The sequence below is a fragment of the Mirounga leonina genome, unplaced genomic scaffold (assembly GCF_011800145.1).
Source record: "Mirounga leonina isolate KUSES-001 unplaced genomic scaffold, KU_Mleo_1.0 Mir_174, whole genome shotgun sequence".
In the NCBI taxonomy this organism is placed as follows: domain Eukaryota; kingdom Metazoa; phylum Chordata; class Mammalia; order Carnivora; family Phocidae; genus Mirounga; species Mirounga leonina.
This window is the reverse complement of record NW_023270451.1, coordinates 79127304-79154983: the sequence shown is the minus strand read 5'-3', so window position 1 is coordinate 79154983 and position 27680 is coordinate 79127304. Positions and strand designations below refer to the sequence as shown.

Here is a 27680-nt window from a genome sequence, read left to right as displayed (position 1 = left end):
GGAGAGATCTGATTTCACAATATGAGCAGCAGAGTTTACGCCCCAGTTCTGGATAGGCGCACACTAACTGCCCGGCTCACGGCTGTTTCATCTTCTGGGGTGAGGTTAGTGACCAAGGGAGACCGTGTGTTCCTCCCTGCCCCACCTGGCCCCCGAGAGCAGACACGACCCATGCAGCTTAGGGCACCTCCTTCCACCTGCCATCTCAGTTGCCTCTGGCCCCAGGCAGGTGGAGGTAAGGGAGGGGGGACTCCAAACCAAACCCTGGCTGGGAAACACCTAAAAGAGCCAAAAGAGGGCTAAGCAGGGCATCAGAGTAGGGTGGGGGGAAGGGGAGGGAAACCCAAGTCTGAAGGGGAGGCTGTGTCTGGGATTCATGAACAAAAACACCGGTGTATGGAGCGGGGAGGCTGGGCATGGGAAGGACAGCTGAAACAATGTCGACAAAATACTGATAATTGTTGAAGTTGGGTAAGGGGTGCTTGGGGATTCATTACACGGGTCTATTTTTAAGTTTGACATTTTCCGTAATAAAAATTAAACAGAGAAAAACTTAAGTCCAAACCCCTCTTCTTTGCTTTCAGGCCAACTCCACTTCCGAAATTAATTTACCATTCCTTTCCAACACGAAGCTCCGCGGTAGTCTGCCTGGTTTCCTGTCACCAGAAAGTGCCTTTTACTTGTTTTCACTCTCCCCACCCGGGTAGGTCAGTGAACACGGGTGAGAGGAGCCCCCTCGTTCTGGGCCAGGAGCAGGGGGTCTTTCTGTCCAATCCCATCCATTGTTCCAAGGCCAGGGCAGGCTCCAGCTTCCCTAGGAAGCGCCCCCCAACTCCTTCCACTCACCATCCCAGCCTCCTCTGACTGTCCCCACCCCCTACTGAATCCCCAGGGTTGCCTCATGTTGGAGACTGACTAGGACTGAGGCGTGAATCCTATAGACTCTTGACCTGCAATGCTGCCACCCCTCAGTTCCCCGCCCTGTCTAGATCCCACATCTAATCACTCCTGGACCCATCTTTAGCTAAAACACTTCTTAAAGTCTGGCTTCCCGGTCCTGACAGGATCCATCCTGTGACACTCCACAATCACATTTCCTCACTGACCCTCACCTCCATGTCTGTCCATGACAACCTCAGCAGCCTTCCTTCGCTTGTGCCCCCCATTTCCCCTTTCTAGATGTCTGCAACCCACCACTTCCCACTCCTGAGGGGGGTTATCCCTGGACGCCCCCAAAGAGCTCCCAATCTCCTGTTGCTGGGAGCGTACACCTCTACCTTCCCTGGGGCCTACCACTTAATAGGTTCTTTCTTGATCAACCTTCCCCCCTAAAATTTTGATTGCATTTCTTCTGCTCATTTGGACCCCGGTGTATCTTTGATCACTCATATGCAATTTAGTTTGCTCTACTTATCCCAGCACCTTTTTTCTGCTTTCTGCAGAAGTGTTTCTTTTTGCATGTTCTACTGAGGGTCAGGAGGGAGAAATCTGGTGGGGTCTGCGCAGGGGTGAGGGTGTAAGAGACAGCTTGCACACACAGAGGTGTGAGCTCCCACACAAATCCCTCCATGCAGGTTATGTAAGCACGGTCTAGTCAAGCATGTGGCACTGTGCCGTGCCCCCCGAGGATTCGGTGTTCTCTTAGTCAGGGTTATATAAAACTGCATGGGTCTCTCTGTAAGTGCGTGCTTAGCTGAGCTCAGCCCTTATTTTGAACACATTTCCATGTACTTTTCTAAGTTAAAAGGCTAAGACTTCTGCCTCTTTTCACCTAATTCCTAATTTCCCCCAATCCATCACACAACTATCTCCTCGATTCCACCCCCCCCACCCCACTTAGGACTTTACCTGTGTGGGGCGGGTGTTGGCCCGGGCGCCTGCATCCCTCCGGAGCCTGTGCTGAAGGGCCCCATTCTCGGAGGGCAGTCCGTAGCTGGTGCAGTGTTCAAAGGGCATATACTGGTACTGGGGAGCACTACCCCACCAGTTGTGTTCGCCCCCATGCCGCAGGGACCCAGCTGGCTCCATGTTCCCTTCCTGGGCCAGGCCTTGGCCTGCTTGCCCCCGTCCTCCCCCAATACAGCTCCTTAAGCCTGTCCTCTTGCCTGTCCCCAAGGCGTCTGGGGCAGCATGCCCACCCCCAGCTATTTATAGCCATCTCTCTGTCACATGACCCCCCCCCCCCCCGCCCGCCACATCTGATCTGCTTGGGGTCGAAGCAGGTGTGAGAGCAGTGTGGGGGAGGGGTTGAGAGGAGAACCTGAGGGACAGCCCCACAGGGAATTCCCTCAACAGGGCCAGCAGCACTGTCCCCTCCATAGTCATAAGGAGGCTTCCAGCCCCAAGCCACTGGGCCCTCTATAACACTCAGACGAGGATGGAAAGTGGCTCAGCATGCTCTCCAACCTGTGTTCCCAGAGAGTGCCGGATCTGCACCCAAGTGTCCTGCCCTCTCTTCAAACGTGGAGAGGTGAAAGGTGGGCGCTGGATGGACTGAATCTAAGGTCTGGGCACACTGGTGGGTAACTCACCGGAGAGAGTAAGTGGTGCCTCTCTGCCATCTTTTCCTGTTGGGTTGCTCCCAGCTCGATATCTTCCCAAGATTGAGTCCTCATCTGTTGGACCAGCTTTCCCGACCCATCTGATTTTCAGTTTTCTCCTCCAGCTCTGCTATTTCTATCTGCCAGAGGCTGCTAATAATGCTTTGGTGTCATCCCTTTGACCCCACCCTTATTACCCACTGGGTGTGGGAAACAGGGTAAGAGCCTTGGGTTCTGGCCTTTCCCCCACTTCCCAGACAAGTATGTCAATCACACCAGAAGCCTGGACTCTCGGGGAGGGACTGAGCTTCTATTTAGACTGTTGAGCACCTGCCTAGGTCTATCAGGGCAGGTTAGATAACAGGGGAGAAAGGGAAGTGGGCCAGGGGTATGGGGGAGGCCGGAGGTGGGGGGAAGGGAGTAAGTTTATCTCATCACGAGCCCCACAAATGTAAGATGACGGGGAAGTCCTCTGCTATTCTTCCCTTTCAGATCAATAAATAACTTTTGGCCAAGGCTGAACGACTCTATCTGATGTCAGTTGTTTTTTTTTTTTTTAACTGATTTTCCTAGGACATTCCTTCCTCTGTGAACTCTTCACCTTAGAAGAAAAGTTACAAACATGAGCCAATGTGTAGTTTAGAATCTGTCGCCAAGTAGGGTCTGTCCCAGGATATTCCAAGTTCAGGGATGGCAGAATAAGGAGACCAATCATCTGGTCTATAATTAAATCTTGATCTCAGCTCATCGAAACTGTCCAAAGCAGGTGAGATGGATGTCATTAAAAGCAGGTTGTCTGGGGCACCAGGCTGGCTCATCTGATGGAGCATTTGACTCTTGATCTCGGGGTTATAAATTCGGGCTCCATACTGGATATAGAGATTACTTAGATAAATCTTTTTTTTAAAAATAAAAGCATGTTTTCTAACATAAATCCTATAGCTTGAAGGCCTATAATCCACCAGCTACGATTAAAAATATATGATGGTTTGAGGGACCGAAGGCTGTTGACATTCACCCTCTCTGCAGGCAGAACATGAGAGATCTAAGGATTAGGTGTAAGATGAGAGGAATACTTCCTTAATAAGGAGAGTACAGTGCCAAAGTGAAAGTAGATTCTTTGGGGGGCTTTGGAAACAGAAAGACTGTCACCTGTTTGTGGAATATGGCTCTCCCGAAGGTTGCTAGTTTCTACAGGGACTCAATAATCCCTAGAACACAGTTACTATTTCTCTACTATTCCTTAGAAAATCAGGACATGGTTACGGATTCCAAGATTTGAAGACAGAGATCAGTGGCACTGGGAAAATCCTCATTCCACCAAACCAAGTAGAAATGCCAGCTGCAATTCTAAAAACCAGATTCTAAAATTGGGAGGGTCAAGGAAACGTACAGCTGCTGGTGCTAGCGAGCAAGGATCTGTGAGTAATCATCTTGAGTTTGACATCAGAAATAGTTAAAATCTCATGGGCTACCATCCTTCGAAAGAACAAGAAAATAATATGTAAACTATGACCACCCCCCGACCCAACAACCCATAGGTACCGTGCTTAGGGTCTTATTTGGAAGATGGGTTTCTGGGGAGTTCTGTGAAAAGCTCCAAAATCTGGAAACAAATTTGTAACCATGCATGCATTCTATAAGGTATGTACACTGTGTAAGGTAGGTACTCTTCTGAGGTTTTCAATAGATTTTCTTGAGGTCCATGATACTAAAAAGTAAAACCTATAGGCTTCTGGAATTGCTATTTGAAGGAAGGTTGTCAAAAACGACCAAACAGCACACATGTGCAGGGGATGGTGTGTGTGAACAAGCCAGCCCCTTGGCATCCCATCAATTTGAGCATGAACTTTCTGGGTTACACCCTTGTTTTCAGACCTCTTCAAATCTGGCCCCCCAGCCCACTGGACTTCACACCATTACACTCTTTTAAGGGCTTCCGGCCGTCACTTTCCCTCTGCACATCCAGCCTAGCACTGATTCCACGACTACATACTTTCTAGTTTCACCTAGGCAACTGTGACCCTCTTCACCCCACACTTTCTCTCTAGATGTACTCACTGGTAGTCATTTCTCCTCTACTCCCCATTGGACCCTGTCCCCCAGATCTTGACAAATCCTTGGTCCCAAGGCCTACAGAAGGCCTTCCTGATAGTGCTGGACAGGTCTCTCTCCCTTCTGGTTTTTCAAACATGATACACTTTTGCCTATTCTCTACCTAACCGACACAAAGATGGAATAGCCTTTGGTCTCAGGCTCATTCTCCCAGTTCAGTGGGAAATATCCTTTTTTCCCAAAAAAGTGAGGGAAGAAAAAAAATTTCACGCTAGGAAGTCCCAGAAGCAATACTGTCAGGGAGGAGCATATACTCAAGCTAACATTTTGTTTCACATCCTGACCTCGGTTTCTACAGAAAGGCAGTAACTTAGGGGGTTACGGTAATAAAAGAATGCATGCAAAGAACTTTACCAGTGTTAAGCACTGAGTATGAATGCCTGATACCAAACTGAAGCTCATTGTGCCCAAGTTAACAATTCTCAAGCTTTTGTAAGGCGCTAACACCTGCTAACACTGTGTCATTTGTTTACCACGCATATTTAATCCTCCCAGGGACCCTTTAAGGGAGAAACAATTTTCCTCCTTCTTAGCTAAGGGAAACTGAGGTTCCATGAAGTTAGGTACCTTAGCCAAGCTCTCCAGTATCTCAAAAGGCTGAGCCAGCATTCAAAATGTATTTAATTCTAGAGTTCATGGCCTTAAAGCTACATTTCTAACTTTTTTGTGTATTTGAAGTCTTTGAGCCTCATTTCCCTCTTCTGAAAAAAAAAACAACAACCAGGAAAATGACTAGCCTGTGGGCCCACAGGGAGGGCTGACTGGGAAGGGGCAAGTGCTCCCTCGGCTGTGGCCATCATTACCACGTTCCTCCTCTGACCAGACACCTGCCCTGCCCGCCCCTCGAATCACGGCTCTACTCTCTTGGCCTGCGTTTCCTCTTCCCTCAAGCAGGAGGGAGGAGAGCAGCAGAGAAGGGCAGCCCCCAGCTCAGGGAGGGGGATAATTTTAGCAGAGAATCCCTGGCAGAGGTAGCAGGGGGGAAGGGAAGAGAGCTATGAAATTCAACCTGATACTCTCATTCAAGGGCGGGGTGGGTAGGACACACAATCCGGGTCAGAAACCAGCGCCTCGCTCTGTAATTCCCAAACATACCACACCTCCAGAAAGCTTGCCTATCCTGGAAATGGGCACTTTGCTTACTCCCACGGCTCCAGTAGTATCTTAACCTCTTCGAGACTTTGCATCTCTCCCTCCCCTGAGGACAGCCCCTGCTTTCTCCTGCAGCCAAGCAGCGTCAGCAGGCTTTTCACGCCTTGCCTGTGTTCTTCAGCCAATTCTCCTCCTGCCACTTGCTGATATGCTTCAGCTCAACTTAATCCCTTTTTGTCTTCCTCCTCCTCCGTATCTCCCAACCACTTTCCCCCAGGTCCCACCAGTGCTTCCTATACCAAGATGTTCTACAGAATTTCCCATCTCTTGCTAAGCCTCCATGGCCCACATGCACTTGCACACTCGACTCTCCAGGCACACACTTTGGACATACTGCACCCCAAGAATTTCCCAACCTACAGAGCCCACTGCTTAGATCTCTTTCACGCTGCTCTGAGTTCTCTTACAGTCCATGTCCACTCTAGAAAACCTTAAATCCAACTTGGGACCATGTAGATTCGATAATCCTCACCACCCTCCAATTCCAGCCCAATCTCTTTTCTCCAGCCTCCATCCCCTAATTTACATAATCCAGAACCAACACTGCTTGCTAATGACTCTTAGATCTCCTCTGACTTGAGAAATCCCAGTATGCCAGCTATATTTTGGGTAGTTACCTGTGACCACGACATCTGAGATGGGCCCCCACCTTTATATGTAACAAACATTATGGCAGCAAAGGAAGGGTGTTCAGCTCTGGGTACACCTTGGGAGGTGGTGCAGAATGCTGTAAGGGGCCAAGCAAATGAGAATATGTGAGCTTCACAAAATTATCTGTGGAAAAAGAGATGTCAGGCGCACATCAGCAATAAATATGAGCATTTATTTGGCACCTGAAGGCAATATAAAATCCTGGCAGTGGGAAATGGAAACGTTCTATCACCTAAATACTTCCATATGATATTGACCCAAGGGCAGGACTCAGCACCAAGTCTCCAACCCCCACCCCGGCTCACAGAACAAGTATTATTGAGCACCTCAACTACTACAGGCTGAGCACGTGCCAGGGACCATGGGAGATGCAGAAGACATTGTCTGACACACGACATCTGTCTTCATGAGCTAGTAGTTATCAGTGCATAACACAAAACACACAGAAAAACCTAGAGTATAAATACTAAACTGTGTATATTGTTTAAGGGAAATTTTGTCCAGAAGTAGGATTCTAGCTAGGGTTGCTTTCTTCCTTCCTTCACCCAAAAACATTTACTGAAGACCTACCATGTGCCAGGCACTGGGTATATATTGGTGAACCAAAGAGACAAAGAGACAAGGTTTCTATCCTCAGGGAGCTTACACCCTAGTAGGGGAAACAGAAATGAACAAATGAAGCAAGCAAATACGTGATTATAAATCATGCTAAGTGCAATGAAGAAATCAAACAGGACAGAGTAATAAAGAAACATGGAAGATTAGTTAGAGATAGAATGGCCTAGGAAGGCCTCCACAAGGTGGCATTTAAGCTGAAAGTTGTGAGGAATGGAGCTCAGTAGACCCTAGGAGAGTATCTGCGATGGTCCAGGGCAGGAAAGAGCTCAGAATGTTTGAGAAACTGAGGATGGCACCAGGGCAATCACTTAGAGGGAAATCAGCCTTTAATGAGGTTCAAGGGGAAGGTAGGTTAGGAGTTTGCACATTACTTCAGGTGTAACAGAAATCTTAGCAGGGGAGTGACATGATCAGATTTATATTTAAAAACCCTAAACCAAAATCTGTCACATAGAGATTAGATTGGCGGGGGCAAGAATGGAAGAACAAGAGAAGTCCCTGAAGAAAAGGAAAAGCACAATGTATGGCACAGATACAGAAAGCTTCTAGGGGATACAGCCTCAGATGGAGACCCGGGAGAAGGGAAAACAGGCCATATAAAATCAAAAGGGGATTTAATACTGAAACAGAAAGCAGGAACAAGCTACTACATGATATCCGTGAGCAGCCGAATGATCCAATTAAGTAGTGTTTTAGACAGATATGGTGGCAGCAGTAACCAGGATGAGATGAAGGTGAAAGGGGAGAAACAGGAAGTAGGGAGATAACTACGAGGATGCTTTTTTAGAAAAGGACATTTCAGAGGAAGCAAAAGATAAGGTGGCAGGTTACAGAGTATGAGGAAGCATACCACTCTTATCTGCCTCTGCTAACACTCTCTGCTGAGGTTCATCTCAGTAAACAAACCGAGAGAGTAACTGATTAAGAAAACTCTGGAACTTCCTGGGCAAAGATCAACGAGTTCCAGGTATAAGGTATCCAAGCTGTAACCTGCTGAGAGGCTGGATTCCTCGAGCCCAAAGGAGCCAACTGTGGAGCGGAGAACCCCGGCCCTCCACTGGGTAGCCTTGTGGTCCCGACCACACCCGCATCAGCAGCGTACCACCAGTCCTGTTGGCCCTTTTGAGGCAAAACGAAAAACGTCTACGTTGAATCAGGACACCTTCCACACTCTCAGTCTGGGATAAATGGGGTTGGAATATGAAAGAAAAAAAAAGACAGGAGATGGTCTCTGAAACGTCTTAGCTAATGTAATAGAAGCAATTACCAAAGTGCTGTCTACCAAAGTCCTAGGGCCAGGGAGCGAACACAAGCAGCGGGAAACCCGCATGCCCTCTCCCCATAAAGACGCTGTGTTCGCAACATCATCGGCCAGGCTGCTCTGCTGTGGCAGCCGGTCGGGCCAGAGCCAGCTCTGCAGGGAGGGAGCCGCCACAGGAGGGACTGGCCTGTGGCCCGGCGTGCCCAGGCGGAGAGGACAGGCGTGCTCCACAAGCCCCAAGGTTCCCAATCCCTGAGGGGGAAGAGAAACCGTGCGCCAGAAGAGGAGAGGCCCCATCAGGCCTCCACGCGGCAGGGCTGTGGGGACGGCGTCACGTGGGAGGGTGGCCCGGGAACAGGTAGAGGTGGCGGCACAGGGTACTGCAGTACTCGGACATCTCCTTGCAGCGGTGGAACTCCGTGCCAGGGGCGTAGCCCTCACGCTCCTTGATGAGCGCGTTCACCTGCAAAGACAGAAACCCACGGTCCCCAGGCTGAGCCTCTGGGCGTGAGAGGCAGGCTGGAGAGATGACGACAGACAAGGGCAGGGCAGAGGGTGGAACCCAAGCAGACGGAGCCCAAAGGAGGCGACTGACCTTCACGAGCATGTCAGCCACGTGCATGTCACAAGCCCTCTCAGAGAACACCTGGGTGAGGGCCTCAATGTACCAGGAACCCCGTTTGGTGTTCCGCATGGCGGCAGTGCCTGCAACAAGGACGGAGTCCCCCACAGTGTGAAGGTCACGGCACAGCTCACATGGCTGGACGACCCAAACTCGACTTCCACGGCACCCTGTACCCTCCCCCTTCAGAGAGCCTGGAGGTGGGGGGTGGGTGGGGGAGGGAAGGTGCGTATCTCCGAGAGCGCAGTGTCGGGCTTCCCTCTGGGGGCCCCGAGTACCTCTGAGGCAGGCATAGCCACAGATCATGTCTGAGCGTGTGGGCAGTCGGGTCTTCAGCAACTCCTCCCTGCTGGCGTCGCTCTCCTCGCACTCAGAGGATCCAGTGTGGTTCTTTCCATCTTGCTGGTCCACCCCACGGTCCGTTTCATCTGTAGCAAAGGCAGACAGAATGGACAGAGACGTTATTTCCTCCCGTGGCTCTTGGGCCTGCCACAGGCAAGCCGGAATTCCCTGCCACCTTGACTGGGAAGAGCCATTTCCAGCTGCTGCCTCCAATCTCTGGCTGACGAATTAAAGGAAAAAAAAAAAATATCATTACTCCCATTGCTGTCCAGCACGCAGCCATTACTCAGGGGAGCACCCAGAGGCCCGGCGCCATGCTCAAGCATCTGCACATACATGAGGTCTGAGCTTCATCCACTCTGTGCAAGATGGAAAGTGCCGATCAAACACTCCTTGTAAACAGAACTAAAAATCCCACGTCCATAATTTATTTGTTCAATTAGCAATAGACATGGAAGTCAGTGCTTTTTATGACAATACACAATTAAAATACTGACAATTCAGTTTTATATATAAATAAGAAAACCACGTTAATAAATCGGTAATATGATTACTACACGCATGCTATATAAAAATGACCTCAAATCTATATATCAATAAAAAAATTTAAAAAACCCTAAATGTGTTCAGTTTCTAAGTCTCTGGTATTTTTAAGTTACTTACTCCTTATTAATTTCATAAGCCAAATTGTGGCAGGCATCCAAGATTTAAGAGAAATTTGTAAAAGGAAAAACTTAAAAATTGGGATAATTTGACTATTTTCTTCTATATGATTGAAAAAGAACACCATTAATCAATTTTAGCAGTTTTCAACATACCCTGACTACATGTCCAACCTCCTGACCCAGGCCTTATCTATGCCCAGACATATCTTTATTTGGATGTTGCAGTTTTATTTTGGAGGTGGGTGGGGATGCGGTCAGTAGGAAAAAGAGACAGGGAGGACACACAGCCCAACAAACCAAAGATTAAGAGAGCAAAGTCTTTTACAGTATTCCTGCTCCATGCAACACTCGAGAGAGCCCAAAAGGCAAGTGAAGCTTGAAGAACTATGGGGAAATGACCAAAATTCACTAATCCCAAAAAAAGTTACTGAGCAACTGCCATGTGCCAGGCACTATTTCACATTAAGCCTTAGGGATGTAAAGATTCCTGCCCTTATGGAGCTCACACTCCAGGCAACTGGGGAAGGGAGAGTAATTTTACAGACATCAGTTATATTAACTAAGTACAAGAGAGGACAGGTGAGCTCAAATCTTCAAAGGTCACCTCTGGAAGGATTTAATTTGAAGACAGAAGATTCAGATTACCCCAGAAAAGAGCAATTTCTCCTATCCAGATCTGATATTGTATATATATCTCTGAATACAGAAGAGAAAATGATCATAAATGTCTTTATTTCATTTTATTTTGCCAGTAATACCTCCTGAAGGAAATAGGCCAAGCTAAATGTGTCTCTCAAGGAAAAGGAAACTTCTTTCTTGCCTTCATGTCTCAGATCTATTAATCAATAAGTGTTATTGCTTCTTCCAATAATACAATATCCCATCTGTTTTCTGTTATGACTGCTACAGTTTTTGAGGAGATAATTTTCATCCCTTCGTTCAATATTTATTAAGAGCTACCAAATATCAGGCAGTGCCCTGGGCCTGGGCATCCAGCTGGTGAATAAACACTAAGTTCCTGCCTTCACATACTCTTTCCTCACTGCAGCTCCCCAGCCTGGTAATCGTCCTGGAAAAGAATCCATCACATTAATTTTTTGAGCTACCAACAGCTCCACACTATTATCTGCTGAAGTCCAAAATCTCAGTTTGACTAAAGGTTTAGCTGGATGGATGGGATGTACTGCCCGCAGCCAGCCTTATCTTACTACACACCTACAGATGCCACGTCTTTAAGTTAGATCCGGGCAGACTTCTGGCCCAGCACAACATTTTGGGGGAGGGCAGGGGTTGTCCTTTTAGTCCTGGTGTGTTTGTCATCTTGTATCCCTGTTTCCTCTGAAAGGCCCTATATTTACTACTCCATACCTATGTTGATTTTATCCTTCTGGGTCCAAATTAAGCCTTACCACATTAAAATACTTACTACATGTCTTCAAACTAAGCCAACTTACAACAACCTATTCCCTACTACTTACTCCTTCATATGTATGCTTGTATCTAATTTCCCCCTTGCTTTGAGGCCTCTGAATTATTCTCAAGCTACTTCATGTATACTTGCTTTATCTTTCTAGTAATTGGTAGGCTCTTTCAAGAGACATATTTTTTTCTTTTTCCCTTTTTTTAGATAGCAGCAGTTTGAGAGACCACACATTTTCTTTTCCTTTTGTGACAGTATCCTAGTCATGTTGTAGGACCTTAATAAATTATATCCTTTGGTGATATTAGGAAGATATCAACAATGTTAACCATTTACATTTGTTGAACACACGAGAGGAAAATAAATTATTTGAATGTTAGGACAAAGTGACTTTAAACCAAACTATAAGCCCCTTGAGGGCACTGACCATGCTGTAACAGTCACGGCTGGCCTTTTCTGTGGATTGACTATGAGCCTACTGTGCTAAGTAAGCCCTTCGTATGTATTATTCCATTCAATTATCACAACAACCTATGAAGTACGTCTGATCGCTACCCACATTTTATATGGAGGAAATTAAAGTTGAGGGACATCAAGTAACTTCTCTAACTTGATATAACTAGTCAGTGGTTAGGGCTTTCAATTATTACTGTTTCCCTCTAGGAGAAGAAGTATGTCCGCACATCTTCGGAGCCTGGTCTTGGCATCCTGGCTCTTAGAAGGTAAGAGACTGCATTCGAGAAAGAAGACGGATGGAAGTAGCTCAAGGACAAGTAAGAGCCAAAGCCTTGCTTGAGGCTCCTGCACTGCTGGCCTGCACGGTACACGGAGGAAGCAGAGAAGAGGGCAGATGAAAAGAGAAGAGGGGAAGAGGGATGGAGAAAGGAAAAGAGGAAGGGTACGAAGGGAGAGAGAGAAAGAAGAGACAGACAGAAGCTCCTTAACTGTAATGAGTAACAAAAACAAGCACACCAGAGTTAATAGCACAGAAGAAGGGAGAGTTCTCCGGAGAGAAGGCAAAGGCACTGGTAAAGAGTCCTGAGAAGAGGGTGTGGTGGTGCACAGAGAGCTGTCCAACCTGAGAGCCTTGGGCTGCCCAAGTCCCAGCACACCCCATGCATTGGGAGACACTTACAGAGCAAGAGAGGCGGTGGCAGCAGTGAACAGAAGGAGGTGCCCAAGGGATCCAATAGCACCTGAGAGGAGCAAACAGGAAAGTGAGAGCTGGTGGGAGGCTGCCCAGGAGCCACCACCCAGGTGCTGATCTGCCAGGGCACTCACCTCCACGGCAGGCCTGGATGAAGAACATTTTCGGCTTGTTCTGAAGGTTTGGGCAGCTGGCGTTGTCAAAGAGCCGAAAAACCTCTTGAAGCTGCCAGAAAGAAAGAAAGGAGGAGGGAGGTTAAGTAGACCGCAGGCCTTCCTGAGGCCTACATGTACCACAGTAGCCGTTACCAGAGAGACAGGCAGGCAGAAGGGGAGGTGGCCCAGCGTGAAGAGCTGTCAGCCGCAAGACGACACACACCTGAAGCAGTCGGCCATCCACACCATAGATGCCTCCCTCCACACCATGAGAGAGAAGTGCCACAATACAGGAGTCAGTGACACGGTGGGCAGGTAACTGGGCAAAATTCTGAAGTTTCTCTTGCATTTCCTGGAGGAAAGACACCTTTTAGTGTTGTTCACTGCAGTCTGCAACAACATAATCTTTCTTTGGTGTCTGAAACCCTAAGCCATTACAAGAAAAAATGTTTTCTGTATATTACTGTGGTCAATGATAAGTCAGAGACCCCAGGAGAGGCCAAAAAAGCTACAGACTCATCAGAAAAATGCATGACTTCAGACACAGAATTCTGAATATAATTTCACAAAATCCAGACTCACTATCTTAAGAACACCTAGACTAAACCAAGTTACTAATAAAGCTCGTTTATGAGCTAGTTAACTTTATCCACTCCCCAATCATCAACCCGATCCTTTTTTTTTAGAGCATATAAATGGCACAAAGGGGACCACGAACTGAGCTATGAATGAGTAAAATACCTTTCCAGCCATAAGCAAATAAACCGTTCTGACAAAGCGCTACTGGAATCATAATAGAGAATAATAGTACTTTCATGCTGGTTTTGGTCTGAGATTTTAAGTTCCCAGAGACATGATGATATCTGCATAAAATCCTCCATTCACGGAAGAGCACACTGTCTGGAGAATTCTGCACAGGGCCATGGTTACATACATGGGCTATAGGATCAGACAGACCTAGGTTTGACCCCTGGGTTCACAAATTGGAACCAGTTATTTGGCCCCTCAAAGCTCTAATACTCATTTTGTAAGAAAATAATTAAGAGTAAATTTTCTCCAATTTCATAAAGATTAAATGAAATACTGTAGAGAAAGGATTTATAACGATGTCTGGCACATACTGCAAAGTTCTGCCATTATGATAACGTGCATATCTAACAAGGAGTAGCAATGTTATATTTTCAGAGAAACCTACTACTGGCCAGTCTTGTAGTCCAACTTAAGAATCTTCTCTATGGTGCACCAGGTTGCCATAGCCGAGTATCACTCTACCTTAAGCATTTGGCCCATCCAATGGAAAGTTATACAAAATAGTAAATAATCTGATACAAACTATTAAACCTATGTCTTCCTCTACAACTCAAGAAGTCTGAGTGGTCTCTCCTATTTGAGACCAGAAGAAAACAAACAAGCTCATTTTACTATGAATTTTAGTGAACTCTAATGAGTGTAACGATAGCAAACCAGGCAGGACAGTTACAGTAGAGCTTTACTTAACAGTTACCAGGGGCAGCTCCCAATAAAAAGCACACATGTGTAATACATTGCAGCGGTTCCAGAAACTTGCAAGAAATGCAAAGTTTTGGGTCCCAGCAAACTATGTTTTAATAAGCCCTCCAGGTGATTCTGACACGCTAAATTTGAGAACTACTGGTCTATTTGTTTGGAATACTTCTGTTTGCAGATAACTGAGAAAATTATATAGAAGACTTGAAAGTCTGTAACTGAACTGGAAATGAAGAAACTGGCTTTACTGAAAAGTATGTACACTTTCTGGGCAAAGAGAAGCCAATCATAATATTGGATATCTTAAGGTAATAAAAAGATACCCAGAACTCACTTAGTTCAAGAATATATAATCTCAAAATACAGAAGTATGAATGTTCTTCTGGAGTTGGCCATAATAGAATTTTTTTTAAGATTTTATTTATTTATTTGAGAGAGAGAGAGCGGTGGGGGGACGCAGAGGAGCAGAGGTAGAGGAAAAGCAGACTCCCTGCTGAGGAGGAAGGTTGATGGACCTGAGGGATCATGGGGGGAAGCCCGAAGGCCCTGGGATCATGACCTGAGCTGAAGGCAGACGCTTAACCAACTGAGCCACCCAGGCGCCCCTTTAATAGAATTTTAATCCAGAGTAGTTGATGTTAATTTTGCTGGAAGAAGGCAATAAAAATGTATATTTGGCATCTACTCACGAGCATTTTGAACTCAAGTGAGACTCTTAGGTCAGTAAATAGAGGACAACAAAGCCCAAAGTAAGAACACACACACTCAGTAATCAAATTTAATAGTACTAACTGATAACTGGGGGTTATTCATTTGGGGGAAATTTTTCCAAAAGTAGCATAGCTTAAAATAGGATCTCTAGATTTATTTCTGATAAAATTACAGTACTTCTAAAAATAGCAAGGTTCTTAACTCTTGCCTGGGTTTTTGGCTGGAGGTTGGGGGACACAAGGGAATAAACTATAAACCCTCTGAGATGATATGCAAAATTTTATGGCTAGCTGCATTTTCCAGGGATGACCCATAGAGCATCCTTACATTTTCAAGGCAGTCTGTGTCCCAGATGCAAGTTAAAAATCAATACCACATGGTAAAAGGAAATTTGCCACTTTAAAATGTATCTCCATTTCCTAATATATGATAAATTGTAATTCTAGAACTAATAACCTCAGGAGGGAGGCACGGTGACAGAAGACTTTGATGACAAAGAGAAAAACTGAAAACCTACATAAGCAGTGAGAATACCAGTGTACTGTCCAGCACTGTCAAGTGAAGAGGATTATCTAAAACTGTACTACTTCAAATTTTTAAATGCAATTATTTCTAAAGTCAAAAGGTATAATGGGGGGGAAAAGATCTTAATTTTTTTGGTTCTCTTTGCTCATCAAATAATCACATGATTAAAGAGTTGAGTCTCTTGAGAAGTCTGACCAGGAAGAAAGTACTCTGTGCAGATGCCCAAAGAACCAAATTATCATACCCATTGTAACTACTTGGTTTTAACTGTATCGGAGAAGTTGATAGGCCACTGATGGAAACTGACTTTGCAATATCCTCCTCACATTTCTGAATCTCCAGAGCTGAGAACAAGGCTACACAGGGAGGGTTCTATCCCAAGGTTCAGTCCTATGCCTTTTGCTCTTGTTAGTCTACTCTCCTTCTCAAAGATCCCATACTCTCATCCCTTAAAGTATTTCTCCTACACAGGTAATGCCCAAATTTACATTTTTGGCCCTGACTTCTCTGAGACCCTCAATTCCTTACTTAATTTTTCAATCTTCTTCCATATGCAGTCATTCAACCACCTAATAGTACAATCATGCCATTATGCTATTTTCTACAAATATTCTTTCCCTCTTGGTCTACTATTCTGTCCAGGCTCCCAACATCTGGTATTGGCATTATATCAACTCCAAACTGGATTCCCTGCCACTGGTCTCTTCCTTCATTCTTTTCAGTGGTGCTTTGAATCATCACTGTGAATTTATCACCTTTCTGTTAAAAAAAAAAAATTACTAATGGTTTTCTAAAACAAGGAAGCTCAAGGCCTTGGCATTCTGATCCCTTTATCTCCAATCTTATTTCTGGCACTCCTTTGCCCTAGGCAACTGGTTTACCCTAATGTCCCTCACATCACACACACATTTCCCCTCTCTCGGCTATTCTCCCTGCCTAGGACCCCTTCACCACTCCTCTGTGCTTTAGTGGCTTCTTTCAAGGCCAGCTCAAGTCTCACACCGTCCATTTACCCTTCTGGCCAGATCTACCCAGGGGATGTTTCTTTCTCTTAACTACTGTAGAAGACACTGTCTCCTCCTGCTTGGTCCTTCAGAATAGAAGAAGTACTTCCATTTTTGCTGATGTCAAGACTCCTCATCTAACTGATGTCCTGTGAATTGCAGATTCACATTTAAAAAAATTTTTAGTATAGAAAACATAGTCCCCCACCATTATAAAGTGCTCAAAATTAACTAATTAATTTTTAAAGTAAGCTCTCCATCCAGCGTGGGGCTTGAACTCACAACCCCAAGATCAAGAGTCACATGCTCTTACACAATCATTCTCACAGAAGATAGCTAAGATACAAAAATAAAGACCACAGACAATGCTGAAGACAAAAGAGATTCCCTACCTTAACAAATCAAAGTGAATTTCCTAGAAACTTTGATTTTACCACTGACATTCCCAAAGGCAAGTTTAAGAAAGTGCTATTATTCTGGAATCAAAATGATTCCAAGGGATGGGGGAAATAGGTGATGGGGATTAAGGAGTGCACTTCTCATGATGAGCACAGAGTAATATACGGAAGTGTTGAATTACTATATTGTATACATGAAACTGTTTTTTAACACTGTATGTTAACTAACTGGAATTAAAATTAAAACTTAAAAAAAAAAGAGGAAAGGAATGGAAATGGAATAAAAAAAAAAAAGAAGAATCAGTATCTATTTGCCAATAGGCTACTATCAATTTCAGAACAGAAATACCTAAAGGTAACTAAGTCAGCAGTATAGCTCAGTAATTGGGGTTAACAGGGAATAATAGATAATGAAAATGCTTGTGATTTGCAGGGATCTAGTCTAGAAGTAATCGCCCCTAAGATCTTTCTTGTGGTCACAGAGCTGGTAAGGGGAAGGAATTTCCCCATGTTAACTCATTAAGCTGCCACGGACAGTTCCAGCAAACTTCCATTTGCAAGAATGTCATCTGCCAAAGTAATCTTTTGAACAATAACTAGACTTGTAAGCAACAATATCAAATCAAGAAGTAAATGTCCTGGGTCGCTTTGGCTTAGAGATATCTTTCCTGATTGGCTGGGTGAATCTCAGAGTCTCCTCACATCCTGAGTGACTGGGAATCAAGTCTCTGAATATGTAAGAATAACAACCCGACCTGGGACTGGTATTACTCAAGGAGAGCACACTGACGCTGAGAAGTTAACACTGAAGCAGCTGGTTTGTCCTAATTCTTTTTTTTTTTTTTTCTTACTAGATTGCAAGGTGAGACACAGAACGGGATGAGTAAAAAGGTAAGGAGGAGAAAGTAACCTATCCAGTGGGCAGAGGAGCAGAGGATGTGCCTGGCTCCAGCGTTGCCCAGCTCTCCACTGTACACATTAGATGTACCTGTGCAGTCTGGTCAAGTAGAACATGGACTTTGTAGCCCAAGAGCTTGAAGAGGGTGACCAGAGTGCTGTGGTCCACATCCCCTCCAGAGCGAAACTCCAGGTCTTTCTCTCCAGTGAAGTGCACATTGCTCAGCACCAGTGCCAAGCCACGAGGCCGAGACCGCAATCGATAGGCCTGGCGGGGAGGGGGAGCCAATTAGAGCTTCTTATGGACAGAAACTGTTTCCCCAACTGAACGAGACATTGCAAGAAAACAAAGCCATCATATTCTTGTTCACCCCACCAAGTCAATATAGAGAAATGCCCAGAGAAGATAACCAATCAGTACTGACTTTCTGACCAACAAAACAAGAAGGAGATATATATGCAAACTAAGTTCAGGTGCCCAGGAAGGGTGTCTCATTTCCCAACTTTTCCTCTTGCATTCTGTAGGACTCACCAGCTGGTGGTGCGTTTGATAAAACTCGGGAGTGCAAGGCTTCACCTGAAGGCAGGGAGGACCATCTCCGTTGTCTAGGGAGTGTTCCACAGTATCTACGGCATAGAGAGCCGAAAAACTAGTGTACAATCTATGTGTCAATCCCAGTACTTCATTATAACCTAAGGCACCCTGTTGAACTGGGGTTTTAATAGTTAATGGTCTTGCTCACTCCCCTATATTAGAAGACCCATGAGGCCAGAGACCCTGTCTGCTTTTGCTCACCACTGGATCCTCTGCACTTAGCCCACACACAGTAGTGCTTAACCCACTGAATGACTGAATGGGTTATCTGATAAAAGCCTTGTTCTGATCACTAGGCTACTCAGTCAGTAGGCTAGTGGCCTATAATGTAGTCTCTTCTCATCCTAACATAACAGCTTTAAGGAGCCAGGCCAGTCATGTGGAGGAATCTCCTACCTGTACCAGTTGCTCTAAGGACTAACTGCCATAAAAAAATCATCTGTGACGGAGGGAAAGCAGGCCCAACCAATACCCCATCTAAAGTCTCCTGCTAGTCCCTAACAAATTCACCAAGGAGACTGTTCCCAGTATGAATGAAAACAGGTATCGTGCTAGGGCAAAGTCAGATACCAGTCAAGAAAAAGTCAATCTGTGGGATGTGTTATCCCACTGATTCTCACCTGGAGACAGGCGGAGCTGCTTGCGAGGGGGACAGGACTCACACATCGGGAAGGGGAGACTCAAGTCGTAGTCACAGCTCAACTGTAAGAAATCAGGACCCGCCATGCCAGGCCTTAGGGAGATGGTCCAGTGTGAACAAAACCATAATCTAGTCTCCCCCACCCTATCTCAAAAATTCCTTTCCCACCAAACTAACCCTTCTCAACACACATGTCTAGGGCTCCATACCGGTGGGAGTGCATGCTGAAGACCAGAGAGGGTTGTGAGCAACAGATCCTCCAGGTGACCCTGCTTGGTCTCCCTCAGGGCCACACAGAAGGCATCAAAAGCCTGGGGACCCCTCTTGGGCAGCAAGTTGAGAAGTTCCACATTTTGGCTGAAACTGCCCACTTTGGCCTAAGATAAAAGAATACAACATGAAATCATATTTACTTATTCAGCTCTAATTCTATTTCACCAGATGACCTTCCTAGTAATCTCAAGAATCCTTTTACAGGAAAAATATATGTATGGGGGAAGTCTTTCCTATTATTCTTAAATTATATATCTTTTCTGTTAAGGGCTTTAGGGTAGAAGGGCATTTTCATTTCCTTAGTAAGGTTCTACATCCTTGCCACACTTCATCATGCTCTGTTCCTACTCCTACGACCAAAGTACTGACTTGGCGTTTCTCTTTTGCTTCCCAATACCTGAATGTGCTCTCTCATTTCCAAGGTGATGATGTCCTTCTCCAGGAGGTGCTCTAACAGTTCACTCAGCAACAGTTGTTTGGCTAGCACCACTCGGTTCTTTTTCAGTGCTTCCTGATGGTCAGGATGCATGCCACACACTCCCAATATCCTACAGAAAAAAGGCAGAGGGAAAAGCTGTCAAGTACAAGATTTGGCACAGAAGAGTGGAGTGGAAGAGGTGTGGGTAGGAAGAACAAAAAGAATGGGACTTACAATAACCAATATTAAGCTAGCTGGTTAAAATCAAAGTAGTATTAAGCAGTAACACACTAATCATAAGGAAATAATGTATAATTTTTTATAGAGTATGTTCCACTGAGACCATCTTCGGAGATGAATAGCCTGTCTAGCGGAAGGAAATACCTACCTTGACAAAAATAATAGACACAAAAGAAGGAATACTCCTCTGTCTGACAGACCAATTTCAATTAAGAGATATTCCAGAAAACCTTTCACATTATTTATCTAGGCTGCTAAAAATAATATGAGTTAAGATGATCCTGAGTGAGGAAGAAAATAATTTGATACAATGGCAAAAGCTCAACCGAATGGCTGGCTTTAACAGGAAATAATTGAGACAGGCCGACACACACACATTACTCTCTAGCCCACTTCTATCAATTATACCTGTGGTCTTTGAAACTTTAGTTCCTGTGACAAAATGACACTACAAATAATCAGAATCCTGTAGGAATTAAGAATTGAGTAAGTAGCAAGTATGACAGAAAGAGTAGATAAATGACAAACACAGTCAACATAACTTGAGATCACCTGAAAGAGTTAAAGCATAAAGGCTAAATTGTTTTGGTAATTTATTAGGGATGTCTTTATTTCAAGGATTTTTTGGTTTTGTTATTGGTTTGCAAAGAGATCAGCTTCTGTTTATGAATTTTAAAAATCCCATTTCCAGCAAATATCATCTCTGTCCCTAGTTTATATAAATGCAGAGCTCCCCAGCTTGCTTAGTCAGTTTCCAAAAACATAACAACAATAAGGGCCTAATGGCAGTGAGAAAGGGATGAGGTAACAGCTTCAGTTTATAACTTAAAAACTATTGGGGCTCCTGGATGGCTCAGTCATTAAGCGTCTGCCTTCAGCTCATGTCATGATCCCGGGGTCCTGGGATCGAGTCCCACATTGGGCTCCCTGCTCAGCGGGAAGCCTGCTTCTCCCTCTCCCACTCCCCCTGCTTGTGCTCCCTCTCTCGCTGTGTCTCTCTGCCAAATAAATAAAATCTTAAAAAAAAAAAAAAGATTTAAAAATACATACTGATTTCAAAGATGTTAAAATATGTGTGTGTGTTGGTGGGGAATGGGCATCTTAATACCATGCATTTACAGGATGTACTTGGCTTAACTCTAGGTTAGAGGTTTATAGAGGAGGGAAAGGCAGAGTCCTGAAATTGCTGAGAGAGACCCAAGAAGATGGCACGTGGGATCCTGAGGCAAAGAAAGCTGTAAAACATTCCCAAGGCTTGAAGAAGCCAACTAGGGTTAAATTTGGGATTTGGGACAGTGATGTTTGAAACTCCATTTTAACTTCAGGTTTCTGTTCTCTAGAAATACTCAGGTGGGGGCGCCTGGATGGCTCAGCCGTTAAGCGTCTGCCTTCCGCTCAGGTCATGATCCCAGGGTCCTGGGATGGAGCCCCGCATCGGGCTCCCTGCTCTGCGGGGAGCCTGCTTCTCCCTCTCCCACTCCCCCTGCTTGTGTTCCCTCTCTCGCTGTGTCCCTCTCTGCCAAATAAATAAAAATCTTAAAAAAAAAAAAAGAAATACTCCTGTGACCCCAAACTTTCAGTGGAAACCTGCTACAATACAACTAGAGAAATAAAAAAACCCATTTAAGAATCACCTTAGAAAACACCAAAGCAGTAACAATGATGGCATATATGAAACTGGTAAAAATGTTATTAGACCAACTGCAAGACATCACAGCTGAATGCTGGATACATATCACTGGTGGGGCAGGTTTACTCAAGTTTCTTCTCTTAACTCACCAGTAGCGTTTTCTCCTTAAAACTTTCTCCTCCCTTGGTTTCCCTACTATTCTCTCCAGTTCCTCTCTCCACCTACAATGTTCCTGTTCCTTTACAAGATCTTTAACCTGCCCTTAAACGATGACATTCCATTAGGCAGCCCCCTCAAAGAGCCTCTCCCTATTCAATCTCATCCATACACATGATTCACTAATTCACTCCTGGTTCTTGACTCTTTCAAGTTCTAGACTTAAATTTTCAGTCAGTAACTCATTAGGTTTCATCTGAAGCATTATCCATTCTCCACACCTGCTCCTTCCTGTATTCCACTTTAGGGTGAAAATCTCAAGTATGAACTTTTCCCAAAGTAACCATGATCACCTAGAACTTCAGGACCAGCTGGAAGGGGAGGAAGGACAGGAGAAAAGGACACAAAGGGAATTCTTAAGTCTTGATTCTGTCTTTCTGCAGGTTCTGGCTCCTAAGTCCTAAATTGACCTTCTGGATCTAGACCACGAGGCATTAAAATGTTACCCAGGGTGATGCTTGCCATGAAATCATATAACTGGGGCAGAGGCGGGGACACACTCGGAGTCTCGGAACCACCTTGTCCTTTCAAAGTACTCAAACCCCAAAGCCTGTGTCGACTGCTTTGAAAACCTGATCATTACACCCAAAGCAATACGTGTCATGATACAGCCAATCCAAGTCAAAGGCCCATCAGGCAGTATCTCGGGGTTTGCAAGTCTCGTCCGTTTTATTAAGGGGACAGAGTAAAGTTCCTCATAAAAGAATAAGGGGAAAGAAAGGATGCAGAATCTTTAAGAGAAGCCGAGATCTGGCAGGACCGAGAGCTCCTTCTGTTCAGAGCCCCCTTGGGTTGCACAAAGCAGGCTGGGGCGGTCGGCTCACGAGGAACAAGGCCGACAGGAGGCCGCCGCTCGCGCGCCCCTCGGGGACTCACCCCGGCCTCCCACCCTTGGCAGCAAGGGCGGTCACGGCTGCTTCCAGGAACTCCGAGGGCTGGGGACGCCAGGGCCATGACCCGCGCTCCCCTCCCTGGGCCTCACGAAGAACCTCTGCGACCCCCCCTCACTCACCTGCGCCCTCGGTCAGCGGCCATTAGCGCCTTTCGCTGCAGGGCAGGCCGAGAGTCCGCGCTCGGCGCCGCCATTTACCGCTTTTCCCGGGCTGTGCGCGCACCGCCCACAATCCAAACAAACCGAAAGCCCTCCCGCCCTCGGCATCCCTACCCCCTCAGCCAGCGCACGACGCGCCTGCGCGCTACTCCTCCTAGCGCCACCCCTACGCGAGGCCTGCCCCCCGCCCCTGCCGTCGCCGGTGCGCGCGCAGGCACAGAGCCCTCGCGCTGGATGTGCCGTCCAATGGGGTGAGAGAGCGCGCCTGGCGGAAAGGGAAGGGGCGGGGGGAAGCGTGGAGCCGCTCCGTCCTACGCGGGAATCCGATTGGTCGTCGGTTCCCGCGGAAATCACGGCTCGCTCTCCGGCGCCTCCCACCCCGCCTCGCTCGCCTATTGGAAGCACTCTACGGAGACCGGTTTGGCCGGACTTTTGACTTTATTGAACTGCTGGGGCCAGGGTAAGGGGGAGATGGGAGAGCACCGGAAGGCGTTAGACAGATACCGCACAGTGGATGAATGCCTAAGTGGGGAGCACACCCCTGAGGAGGGCGGGTCGTCGATGGTTGGGCCGCTCCCAGTGGCTAAAACCTGCATCGCAGCCACAGCACGATTCCAGAAAATCTGGTGTTCTGGTGGGATCCGAGGAAGCTGGACCGGGGGGCTGGGGTAAAACCCTGTGGTCAGAGCGCAGGGGTGAGGCTTAACGGTTAGACACCGTGCGGGTGGCTCCAGCGCTTCATAGGTGATTCAAGAGGGAGCCTTAGATACTCCGCCACCCCTCGCCAAGCTCCAGTTTCATCCTTTCTGGCCCTCATCCACCCATCTCAACATCGGAAGCCGCTCCCCCTGGGGCAGTTTACTCCGTTGCTTCCCGCTAGGAAGCACTAGAGACTGCTCTTCAGCCCCTGGGCAGAAACTGCTCCCTACCTGGAGCACGGGCTGTCGCAGCTTTGATTAGTTTTGCTTATCCAGGAGGCTGGGCACACTCTTGGTCACCCTCAGCCCACACTGTCTGCAGACACAACTATTCCACCATTCTGCCTATAGGAAGTCTCCCACCTCTGTCCAGCAGTTGTCCAAGATAGAGATTGAGAGATTTTGTGGATGACCTTGTAATTGAAAATACAATGGGACTTGGGATCAGAAGAGTACAGTTAAAATCATTTTTATGCTGTTTACTAGGAGTGTGCCCCTGTGCAAATTCTCAAACTTCACTGTCCCTTGGAATCCTCATTTTTCAAATGAGGGTAGTAACATCTCACATGGCTGGGAAGCCTAATTGAGCTGGTAGACAGAAACACCCAGAACAGAAACAGCATAGCTGTCACTCAGATGTTTCTTTTCTTCCTTCTCCAGATTCTCTGGATCACTCCTCTTACCCTCCATCTAACTCTGGAAATACCGGATATGGGGTAGGTCACTGAACGTTACCTGAAGACTCAAATTGTGCCACATACATCTCAGCTGGAAAAGGCTTACCATAGCCTGACTCCCCTCTGTGTTCAGTTCCCCATGCAGAAACACAGTTCCTGACACAGCAGGCACTGGGAAATGTTGGTCAAATGCATGAATGGGTCTGGTGCAGAGATGATGTATCGTGGGAAAGTCTTTTACGGGGGCGTCCAGTTGTTTTCAAAGAAAACATCATCATCAGGTTGACCAAAGCTGACATCATAGGCAGGGGGTGGAGTAAGAGGCTCCAATTTGGGGGGCACCCTCAAGCTCTGCAGATCAGGAGCAGTAGACATGACCCGGGATCCCCGAAGCCGAAGGCTGACTGGATCTCTTCCGGAGTTTTGTGGGGTCATAGACCCCTCTGAGCCCACTACTCGCCTTTCTAGTCGGGCTCTACCGGGGCCGTCTGGATTGCTAGGCTGTCCTTCCTCAAGTTCTGGGGGGATTACAACACTGCTGTAGGGGGGTGGCTGATCCAACAACTGGGGGCGGCATTGTGATTCCAACACCACAGCCTCTTCGTAGGTTGGCACCTCAAAGGCTTCATTGTCACTGAGGGAGAAGAAATAAAGTCACTGGTGGCCTCCTGAAAGGAGTCCTTTTTCCCTTTACTGTCATCTATTGGCAAAAGACCCACCCACACCTGACCCCACCCACCACCTCAAAGATACCAGTAACAGGAAAGCAGAGGTGTATGTCTGAGAGCCTAGAGGGACACAGGGCAAAAGGTCCATCGTATATTCCTAGAATTCTGTCCACCCCTTGACTCACCGTGCATTGCCTGAGGCCCCTGGGCTCTCCGTCTGCATTGATCGCAACCCCCATTCCAGAACACAGGCCAGGAGGCAGACAAACAAAAAGAAGCCACCCAAGGCGAGAAAGAAATAAGCAACAGGGGCGATGTCCGGCGGTATGCTCAGTAAAGCCAGCCCCAGGAGGAAGGAGGTGCAGCACAGGAAGAGAAGCGGCTTCTCCAGTCTCCCCCACAACTGGGTTGGCACCATGGCCCCTCCCCAGGCTCCTGCAAAAAGACACACAGGTGTGTCTAAACCAGCAGTTGGCGTCCCGTCTGGGTCAGATTCCAAAGTAGCCATATTAGACACCTTTAGGTTTTAGGTTCTTCAATCTCAAATCAAATGGCTCAAATATATGATCTTCAGGGTTCCATTCAGCTTTGTAATTTTCTCTATGATCACAGTGCTGTCCCAGGATATCAGTATGTGTGGAGTAGCCAGGAAATAAAAGTCCGGGAGCCTTCATGCGACTTACTGTGTCATGGCCCTGCCTTCCTTCCTTCCTTCTTTCTTCTCTGCAGTCTCCCTTCCAGCTCTATCTTTCTACACCATCCAAGACTCAGTCTTGGCTGGCCCTGCCTGGGGCCTCCGCGCTCACCAGCATCTGTGGAATCCAGGTGATGAGGCAGGCCCTGGCTTTTCTCTATAATTGCTCTGCATTGGACCTCCACCCTACCTGCCCCCGTCTCCCCAGTTAGACCCTGTTGGGGAGGGAAGCTGGGGAGGAACACCACTTACCCTGTCTGACCCCATCTTTCCATTTCCTCCACTCAGCCCATGTTCTGGTTGGGGGAAGAAAGTGCACATGGATGCAACAAAGGGACGCAACTATGTGAGAATCTTACAAGGCCTAGGGCAATGGACAGAGGCCCAGATAACTCCCGATCTCTCCCTATCTGCCAGGTATCCCATCCTTTACCAGCCTTAACTCAGTAAGCTCAGATTTCAAGTTTCCTGTCTGTAGTTACCGCAAGGGCTAGGAAGCTGGTGGGGGGAAGCCTTCTTTTCCCTCTCCAACACAGCTGCCACGCCTAGGCAGCAGCACCCCAAAACCAACCCATTAGGAGTTCCCTGAACTCTGCATAGCAAGAAGCCATAGACCCTAGGTAGGGGCCAGACCCCCTGCTTGAACCCTAACCCCAATCCCATGGCCCTCCTACCCTTCTCACCGGTGTTAGGAATTCCTCTCTCACCTGTCTGGACCGACTCCGCAGAAAGTAGGTTGTAGGGGAGCGGGAGGGGGGCGGGTGGAGCCCAGTGGCTCCACCCACTTTTCTGTTCCAATCCCTCCGTTCCTGCGCAGGCTTCCTCCTCCCCTTTCTGCTTACGGAGTGGTGCTATTGCCGCACCTTGATTTGTTTGGTTTTTACACCACACACCCCCTACGGTGCCTTAATGAGAGTGCTCCTGCGTCCCCGCCCCACCCCAATGATCTTTGTACTTAGGACCAGAGTTATATTCAGTTTCCTCTTCTCTTCTCAATGCGCACTGTTTCCCGAGTAGTTTGTCTTCTGTTTAGGTAATATATTTTATGCTTGGAGCAGAGGCCACGGTTTATTTAATCTCTAGATCACATGGTGCTTTGCATGATTTGCTGTGGCATGGAATGGCGGGTCGTGCTTCAGCTGCCAAAGTACCATTTCTTTGAACTTGTTTTCTGCAGACCTGTAAGACGTTTTTGTGTATGGTTCATGGCCCAGTTAACTCTGATTCTTCAAAAGTCACGTCCAAGGTGATGCCTACTATGGAGTCTGTCTCCACAGTGTATCCACAGCATTTCTTCCTACCCCTGTTCAAGCCTTTAGGTGTTTCTATAGTAATTTTCTGTTTATATACCTTTCTTCCACTGTGAGCTTTTCAAAGTGAGTGATAAGTTTCAATATATTCTGAATCCCTTCAATTGACATGGTTCCTGACACAGGTAGATGCTCACTAAACATAGCTGAATGCTCTCATTAGAAGGCTACCATCTTGCCTGACCTCACCACACACTGCAGATCCAGAACCCGCTCTTATTTTTCTTTTTTTTTTAAGTTTTTATTTATTTATTTGAGAGAGAGAGCATGAGCAGGGGGGAGGGGCAGGAAAAGCAGGCTCCCTACTGAGCAGGGAGCCCCATTGGGGCTTGATCCCAGAACCCTGGGATCATGACCTGAGCCAAAGGCAGACACTTGACTGAGCCACCCAGGGGCCCCTGTGACCATTCTTTTTTTTTTTTTTTTTTTTAAGATTTTATTTATTTATTTGACAGCACAAGCAGGGGGAGCAGCAGGCTTAGGGAGAGGGAGAAGCAGATTCCCCACTGAGCAAATAGCCTGATGTGGGGTTCGATCCCAAGACCCTGGATCATGACCTGAGCCGAGGGCAGATGCTTAACCAACCGAGCCACCCAGGTGCCCCTATGACCACTCTTTTAAGGGGAATCCTGGTAATAAGTCTAGGTGACACAGGTGTTGGGAGGTGTAGAGGATGGAGGCATACTTTATTCTTGAGACACAGAGAAGGCTACAAGGCTGGGTTCCAGGCCTTCAGAGTGTTACCATTGAACAAACCAAGGGGAGTAGGAGAAAATGGGGCACAAATCTAATCCCAAGGACAGTTGTGGGGCACAGCCAGGGCTGCTGCATCAGAGGATGT

The 27680-nt window shown here is 46.8% G+C and overlaps 3 protein-coding genes across 11 annotated transcripts in view; all 3 read right to left on the bottom strand.

Moving 5' to 3' along the window:
• The window catches only part of CLCN1 (chloride voltage-gated channel 1), a 35390-nt gene extending 28883 nt beyond the window's left edge, over nt 1-6507 (bottom strand). For 5 of the 8 annotated variants that reach the window (XM_035021275.1, XM_035021278.1, XM_035021281.1 and 2 more), the window contains exon 1: nt 1849-2195. In XM_035021275.1, the coding sequence (XP_034877166.1) occupies nt 1849-2028 (180 nt within the window). In that variant the 5' untranslated portion in view covers nt 2029-2195. Of the gene's footprint in view, nt 1-1848; nt 2196-2531; nt 3099-6424 lie in introns of those variants that run through there. The other 3 variants (XM_035021279.1, XM_035021277.1, XM_035021276.1) reach the window with 3 other exon arrangements.
• A 102-nt stretch (nt 6508-6609) lies between these two features.
• On the bottom strand, nt 6610-22916 carry CASP2 (caspase 2). 2 transcript variants are annotated; one of them, XM_035021291.1, is made up of 11 exons: nt 22754-22916; nt 19635-19785; nt 19174-19341; nt 18945-19026; nt 18262-18356; nt 17821-17997; nt 12912-13040; nt 12668-12758; nt 9238-9387; nt 8933-9042; nt 6610-8800 (listed from the first exon to the last, which is right to left on the bottom strand). In XM_035021291.1, the coding sequence occupies exons 1-11, from the start codon at nt 22825-22827 to the stop codon at nt 8669-8671; spliced, it is 1359 nt and encodes a 452-aa protein (XP_034877182.1). In that variant the 5' UTR covers nt 22828-22916; the 3' UTR covers nt 6610-8668. The 2 variants fall into 2 exon arrangements, with proteins under 2 accessions (XP_034877182.1, XP_034877183.1); XM_035021292.1 differs by lacking the exons at nt 6610-8800; nt 8933-9042; nt 9238-9387 and adding an exon at nt 12518-12582.
• A 974-nt stretch (nt 22917-23890) lies between these two features.
• TMEM139 (transmembrane protein 139) lies at nt 23891-26419 on the bottom strand. The gene is made up of 2 exons (XM_035021295.1): nt 25021-26419; nt 23891-24801 (listed from the first exon to the last, which is right to left on the bottom strand). The coding sequence occupies exons 1-2, from the start codon at nt 25341-25343 to the stop codon at nt 24405-24407; spliced, it is 720 nt and encodes a 239-aa protein (XP_034877186.1). The 5' UTR covers nt 25344-26419; the 3' UTR covers nt 23891-24404.
• Between the last annotated feature and the right edge of the window lie 1261 nt (nt 26420-27680).

Bases quoted from the DNA above. Each gene is read 5' to 3' on its own strand.
- CASP2 (XM_035021291.1), bottom strand. From the start codon at position 22,827: ATGGCGGCGCCGAGCGCGGACTCTCGGCCTGCCCTGCAGCGAAAGGCG. The intron at 19,342-19,634 runs GTATTGGGAAGC...CTTTTATCTTAG, and splicing joins AAATGAGAGAGCACATTCAG to GCCAAAGTGGGCAGTTTCAG. The intron at 18,357-18,944 runs GTGAGAATCAGT...TCTATGCCGTAG, and splicing joins GCAGCTCCGCCTGTCTCCAG to ATACTGTGGAACACTCCCTA.
- TMEM139 (XM_035021295.1), bottom strand. From the start codon at position 25,343: ATGGCTACTTTGGAATCTGACCCAGACGGGACGCCAACTGCTGGTTTA. The intron at 24,802-25,020 runs GTGAGTCAAGGG...CTTCTCCCTCAG, and splicing joins GGGGCCTCAGGCAATGCACG to TGACAATGAAGCCTTTGAGG.